The sequence below is a fragment of the Myotis davidii genome, unplaced genomic scaffold (assembly GCF_000327345.1).
Source record: "Myotis davidii unplaced genomic scaffold, ASM32734v1 scaffold1494, whole genome shotgun sequence".
Taxonomy (NCBI): domain Eukaryota; kingdom Metazoa; phylum Chordata; class Mammalia; order Chiroptera; family Vespertilionidae; genus Myotis; species Myotis davidii.
The window spans coordinates 4149649-4156493 of record NW_006286246.1 but is presented as its reverse complement, the minus strand read 5'-3'; the positions used below and the strand labels follow the sequence as shown (position 1 = coordinate 4156493).

Below are 6845 nucleotides of genomic sequence, written 5' to 3'. Positions count from 1 at the left end.
ACCACAACACGAGGAACTGTGTTCAAGGGTCGCGGCATTAGGAAGGTTGAGAGCCACTGCTCTAAATGAACAGGAATGAAAATCTGTAGGCAAGAGATAGTGAAGGACAGATAAAAGATAGGTCTTTTATAGATAAATAACTACTTATAAAGAGAGAGAAGATTCGGAAAAAGCTGTAGTTCAATGACTGTTTAAAAACTATCCAGCTTCACCCACCACCCCAAAAATGCAAAATCAAGCAACGAGACACGACTTCTGACATATGAAGTTATCCTGGTTTCTGTGCTGTTAATGTGAATTCTGGCCTGCTTGTGCTGCGAGGGGTATTTCTGTAGATTGCAGGTGAGGCGTAAAGAGCTACAGGCCTTTGGAGAGCGAGTTGGCAGCATTTACCAGGTGCCTTAAAATGTTTGTCCCTTGAACCCAGGAATCCTGTATCTGGGAATTTATTCTAAAGGCATAACCCGAATATCGGAAAGAAAAACAAAGCTTTATGCCTCAAATAGTTACTCATTGCATTACTTATATTAAAAAAGAAAAAAAGCCGAAATATACTGTGATGCGGCAGTGATGTAATGACTGTGGCACACCAGCGTGACGGCTCGGGTGTTTACATTGTGGTGTGGACGTGGAAGAGGCTCTCGCTGAAGGTTGAGAAAGGACGTTGACATTGATCTCATATAAGAGCTCACCTATATTTAAAAGTAAAAAGTCCGCAGTGGCTTTGCTGATGAAAAAGAAAAAGCCGTGCACTCACCAGGGACCGAGAAGACAACCCAATGTCACTGGCTGTTACAGGCACTGACATTGCTACATTTTAGAACCTTCCAACCTTCTCCCTCCCAAAAATTTGTTTTTATTAATTTCAGAGAGAGAAAGGGTGAGGGAGAGAGAGAGAGCTAGAACATCAATTGGCTGCCTCCTGCACGCCCCCTACTGGGGATCAAGTGTCTCCTATCATTAAAAAAAAACCCAGGCATGTGCCCTGGCCAGAATCGAACCGTGACCTCCTGGTTCACAGGTCGGCTCACCCACTGAGCCACACCAGCGGGGGTAGGAACCTTACAGCTTTTATATAATGAACATGAAATGCTGTTATAATGGGGAAATTACCTTTAAAAATATCCGTGGCTTAGTGAGTATCGTTTCCTTTACTTCTACCAGATTTGTATTTTAATAGGAAATGCTTTGTGTTAAAGCAGCGCTTCTCAACCTGTGGGTCGCGACCCCTTTGGGGGTCGAACGACCCTTTCACAGGGGTCACCTAAGACCATCGGAAAACACATATATAATCACATGTTTTGTGATTAATCACTATGCTTTAATTATGTTCTATTTGTCACAATGAAATCGGGGGTCACCACAACATGAGGAACTGTATTCAAGGGTCTCGGCATTAGGAAGGTTGAGAACCACTGTGTTAAAGGGGAAGAAAATGTTGACTCCATCTCCGGACCGACGTCGGAGCTCCGCTGCTGGGGTTTAAGTGGGAATCTGCTTTTGTTTTAGTTGTTTCCCTGTCCGTCGGTGCACTGCCTCCTGCAGTTTCCGTGTTGGTGGGCGAGGGCTCGGGGCTGGGCCACGCCGTGTGGCGGGTTAGAGGGGTCGTGCGGGCTGATTGGCATGGCCTTCGCCGGGAGAAGAACGGTCACCTCCTCTGCCCCGTGCGTACTGTAGTGGAGGAAACCCGGGATGCTGTCAGCTCGCGCGGTCACTTCTGTAGACTGTTCCTGACAACTGAGAGTTACTGGTGTGGAAATGACATACATCAGGGGATCTAGAGATTCAGCTTGAATCAGTGTTTATCGGGCACCGATTTATCTCGGAAGAAGTGGGAGGAGTTCTGGGGCCTGGAAATACTTCTTGGGAAGGGCTGTGGTTCAGGGGCCGTGGTGCTCCCCACATCACTAGCGGCTCTGAGCATCCCGGGGTCCCTTTCAGAAGTCCACTGCAATGGGGTGAGTCAAGCTGCAGCAGTAAGTAAGAGCCAATGACTTTTTTTTTTTTTTAATGATAGGAGACACGCAGCGGCCTTTCCTTCTCTCCCGTGTCTGCCCCAGCGACTGGGCTCTCCACGCGCCGGGTCCCTCGCCATCCTCCTCCCACTGACCCTGGAGTTCTGAGAGCCTGCTGCTGCCAGCCCCGGCTTCCTGGGAGGGTGTGGGGATGCTGGGCGATCGATATGGCCAGATTTTAAATCTTTCATTTCTTTGATTTTCATAAAGGATGCCAATGGGCCCGGGCCATTTCCCCGACTTGATTCATGCCTAATGGACGCGGAGAGTTATTAGAAAACAAATGCTTTGGATATTTTTTTTAATGATTTGGATCTTTTTAAAAATATATTTTTTTATTGATTCCAGAGAGGAAAGGAGAGGGAGAGAGAGAAAGAAACATCAATGATGAGAGGGGAATCATTGATCGGCTGCCTCCTGTTCACCCCCAACTGGGATTGAGCCTGCAACCCGGGCATGTGCCCTGACCAGGATTTGAACCAGTGGCCTCTTGGTTCCTAGGTCGCTGTGCAACCACTGAGCCACACCGGCTGGGCCCAATGAATTTTTAACTGAATGGCCGACCGGGTAGGTTCGTGGACAGGTGATGGATGAATACAGTCACGGTGAATTAATGCGCGCTCGCATGAGTCCCAGAATAGCTGTCCCTGCGGCTGCGGCAGAAGCCGAGGCCCGCTGCTCAGACCGGCCCCTCTCCCTGAGCTCGGATTGAAGTCGGGACGCAGGCGCGCGGCCTGCCTGGTCCCAGCACTGCTGTCATTATGGAACTTTTCAGGAACAGCCAGTCCTGGTGACCCCAGCAGCATCCTTCATCCCCGAGCGCTGCCGCGTCTGCGGTCCGCTCCCCGCCCCCCCGAAACGAGGGTACTGGAAGTCAGCTTGTTTTGGGCCTCACCCCAGTAGCCCTGGCCTCCATCAATGATTCATGCCCGGAAAGCATTTAAGTGCATTTGTTTTCTAATAACTCTCTCTCCGCGTCCATTAGGCATGAATCAAGTCGGGGAAATGGCCCGGGCCCATTGGCATCCCTTTATGAAAATCAAAGAAATGAAAGATTTAAAATCTGGCCGTATCGATCGCCCAGCGTCCCCACACCCTCCCAGGAAGCCGGGGCTGGCAGCAGGAGGCTCTCAGAACTCCAGGGTCAGTGGGAGGAGGATGGAGAGGGACCCGGCGCGTGGAGAGCCCAGTCGCTGGGGCAGACACGGGAGAGAAGGAAAGGCCGCTGCGTGTCCCCCTCATTGGCTGCTCTGAGTGGACCCTCGGGCACCACCCATTCAGTGGGCTCTGCGGAGTGCCGCCTCCAAGCTCCAGTCCCTGGCATGCATGCACCCCAGGGGTGGGTGCCATGTGCCTGCCCATGGGTCAGAGGTCAGCATCTGCCCAGCAGGGCCTGTGGGTACCCTGACCACTCTGAACTCTCCCACCACCTCTAGGGGGCGGACTGTTGTCAGGGGCTCCTGCGACAGAGGAGGGGCTGTCAGGGGCCTGCCTGAGGCCAGAACTCCTACAGTACATGCCCGAGCGGGTCTCAGGCCCCTTCCCCACCTGATAGACCTATGGGGACAGCGACCTCCATGGGTTTCCAGCCTTCACGGGTGTGTCGGAGCGGAGGGCCACTGCCCTGCATGACAGTAATGGTGACGAAGATCATAGCGATGATTTTGATTCACGTCCACCCTGTCTCCTCCCGCACGTGAAGGCCTCGCTCCCTGGATGCGCTCCTGGCAGCGGACATGTGGGCGCTTCCCCCTGGAAGGTGAATTGTCCTCGCAGCATCCCAGGTTCCGGTTCTGTGCTGGTGGGTTTGTGTCAGGACTTGAGAAAAGTTTTGGGAAACTTCCACGCTTGAACGTAACTGAAACATGTCTTCCCACCGAGCGTCTTATGAAATAGTTCACGCGCTCTTGTCTGGTGGGAATGCAGCAGCGGGGGCTCCCCGAGATTGCAGACGCGCACACTGAGGCAGCTCTCTGCACCCCGGGACCCCCGGACTGTGGGGGAGCTGGCCTGGGGTTGGGAGAGGGGGCCGTCTCCCCTGAAGGAGGGCGTGATGGGGGAGCAGGACAGTCGCTCGGGAACAGTGAGAATTGGGCCATGAGTTGGTAAACCAAGGCCAAGCTCCGTGAAGCCTGGCTGCCTCGCGTCCGTGTCACCAACAGCGTCATGGTGGCCGAGTGATGAGCTTGGGTCCCAGACGTCCACTCACCATTTGACCTTGGCATGTGACCTTGTCTGAACCTCGGTTTCCCCGTCTACGAAACGGGTAACCATCCCCCAACCACCGTGGGGTCGGGCAGGTCGTGAGGTCACGTGTGTAAATCACTCCGTGTCTGATCCGGCCACATGGTGACCATTCGGATCATGTGGTGTCTAGCGCTTTCCATCCTGTAGATGCGGGAGCCGCCCCGGCCTCAGAGCCCCCTGTCCAGCCCCCCCCCGCCCCGCTTCCTCCCCGCGGGGAAAGGGTGCGGGCTGTCCCTGTGTCCGTCCGTTTTCCTCCGAGGTCTCCCCCATGAGGCAGAAGAGCCCTTTAGAATCGGTTTTCTCTAGACGCTGCTCAGAACCAAGTCCTCCATAGAAACGCAGACGCCTCCGTTCTCGTCCTGAAATTAGAGCGAGATGCAGGGTGGTTGCTCGAGGACAGAATGAAGAAGCCGAGTGTAATTTAAGGCTCGTGCGGAGTGGGGCTGCTTTAATGGCATCTTGTACTGTCCGGGGCGTCGGACAGACGCTGCTCCATAAGACGTGGAATCAGCTAATGGCATACGGGCTCCGGCCAGGCCAGCGGAGGGCGATTTTTAACTGGGGACGACTCAGTTAGAGCTGGTCCCTGAGACGGTGAGGGGTGAGGACTGAGGACACGTCCTCCTATTTGTTTGGGGCCGTGGTCATTCTGCCTTCCTTCCAGAACGCCAACACCAAAACGCACCTGGCTGCCAGGGCTAAGGGCTAAGCGGCCTGCCTTTGTGGGGAAGGAAACGCCAAACCTCCAGAGAGGCTGGGCGGGCTTCTGAGGGGCCCAGCGGTGGGGCTGGTCCCAGGGCAAGCTCTCCCGGGGCTGAGCACACGCTCAGCTTACTTCCTACCTCAGACTCCGAGGAGAGCGTGTGCCCAGAGCTGGGGAGACCCCCTGGTCCTCCAGATAACCATGTGCTTGGAGCGTGACAGCGGGTGGGGGTGAACGGTGGAGGGTGCGCAGTGCACCCTAGTCCAAGGGCGTGGGGAGGTAGAGTCCCCAGGGTCACCCCGTGACCTCACCCAGAGCCGGTGTGAGCTCAGGGAGGTCTTGCCAGGAGGAGCTGAGAGCTGGGCGTGAGGTGAGAGCTGGGAGGTGAGGGTGTACGGAGAGTGCTAGTCAGGCAGAGATGGCAGCTGGGGGGGCCCCAGAGATGTGGGCACGGCTGTGAGTGCCCCACTGGCGAGGGAGCTGGCGGGGCTGAGGGCAGGGAGCCCAGCGGCCAGGCCACTGCTCGGTGGTGGAGCTGTGGACCCGCCACGTGGCTCAGCCTCTTGGGGCCTCCATCCCCTCCCAGGTGACAGCCGTGCCCACCGCTCAGGGTGTCGGGGCAGCTCAAGGGGCTCTGGTTCTGAGAGGCTGCGGCTGTGCCCACGCTAAGACGCTAAACAAGGACAAGTTAGCTGACGCACAAGGCATTTCATCACCAGAGTCTGTTTTTTAAGAGGCTTTTTTCTCTTTTTTTCTCCCCTTGACTATAACAGCACACAGCGCCCAGCGGGTGTGGCTCAGTGGCTACGCATGGGCCCAGGAACCAGGAGTCCCTGGTTCGATTCCTGGTCCGGGTACCTGCCGGGGTGCGGGCTCACTCCCCGGAGGGGGTGCATCGATATGGGTCTCTCCCCGGTTCCTCTCCCCTCCTTCCTAAGAATCCCTAAAAACGCGCCTTAGAACAGAAAAGCACGTACACTGCCCCTGACGTCTCCACTGGCTTGTCTCTAGACGCTCCGGAGGCCCGGCCCTGCTCGCCTTCTGGGAGGACCCCGCGGGCCGGCTGTTCCGGGAGGCGCCTCCGCCATGGACCTCGTGGGGCTGCTGAAGTCGCAGTTCCTGTGCCACCTGGTCTTCTGCTACGTGTTCATCGCCTCGGGGCTCATCGTCAACACCCTGCAGCTCTGCACGCTCGTGCTCTGGCCCATCGACAAGCAGCTCTTCCGCCGGCTCAACTGCCGGCTGTCCTACTGCGTCTCCAGCCGTAAGCGCTCGCTCCTCTCCCTGCCTCTCTCCTCTCCCGTCCTCTCTCTGCCTCTCTCTGCGGCCGGCTGGGCGAATTGGGCTCTTACAGGCTCCCCGAGCTCGCACTGCGCACTACGCTACGTATATATTTGTTTCTGTTTGTTTGGATGTGGCTTGAAGTTGTCTATTTTGTCCTCGCTCTTAACATATTAGTTTTGAATGAGCGACGCCAATAGCACACCATGCAGCAGGCGCAGAGGTACCCTACGAAGAGTCAAGGTGCGTTCTGTGTTTCTTCAGATTTCCTCCTCAGGAGGCATCGGTGTTGATGATTCCTTAGTTGTCCTCACAGAAATGCATGTATGTGGAAACCCATGGGTCTTGTATGTGTATGTGGGTGCAGGCGAGTGTCTGCTGTGTGTAGATAGATGATGCAAACACATATTTGAAAAGCTAAATGGCAGTTTAATATATTGTTCTCTTTCTCCTTTTCTTTAATTTTATATTTTGAAACTAGAGGCCCGGTGCACGAAATTCATGCACAGATAGGGTGCCTAGGCCTGGCCAGCGAACAGGGCCGATCAGGGCCTTCCAGCTGCTGGCTGGGGCCTCCCTTCCCCAGCTGCCAGCCAGCA

The 6845-nt window shown here is 55.4% G+C and overlaps 1 protein-coding gene across 1 annotated transcript in view; it reads left to right on the top strand.

Moving 5' to 3' along the window:
- The first annotated feature begins 5980 nt into the window (after nt 1-5980).
- Nucleotides 5981-6845, top strand: part of AGPAT4 (1-acylglycerol-3-phosphate O-acyltransferase 4) — a 31313-nt gene continuing 30448 nt past the window's right edge. Inside the window, exon 1 of the mRNA XM_015560023.1 lies at nt 5981-6229. Coding sequence (XP_015415509.1) covers nt 6052-6229 — 178 coding nt within the window. The 5' untranslated portion in view covers nt 5981-6051. The remainder of the gene's footprint in view (nt 6230-6845) is intronic.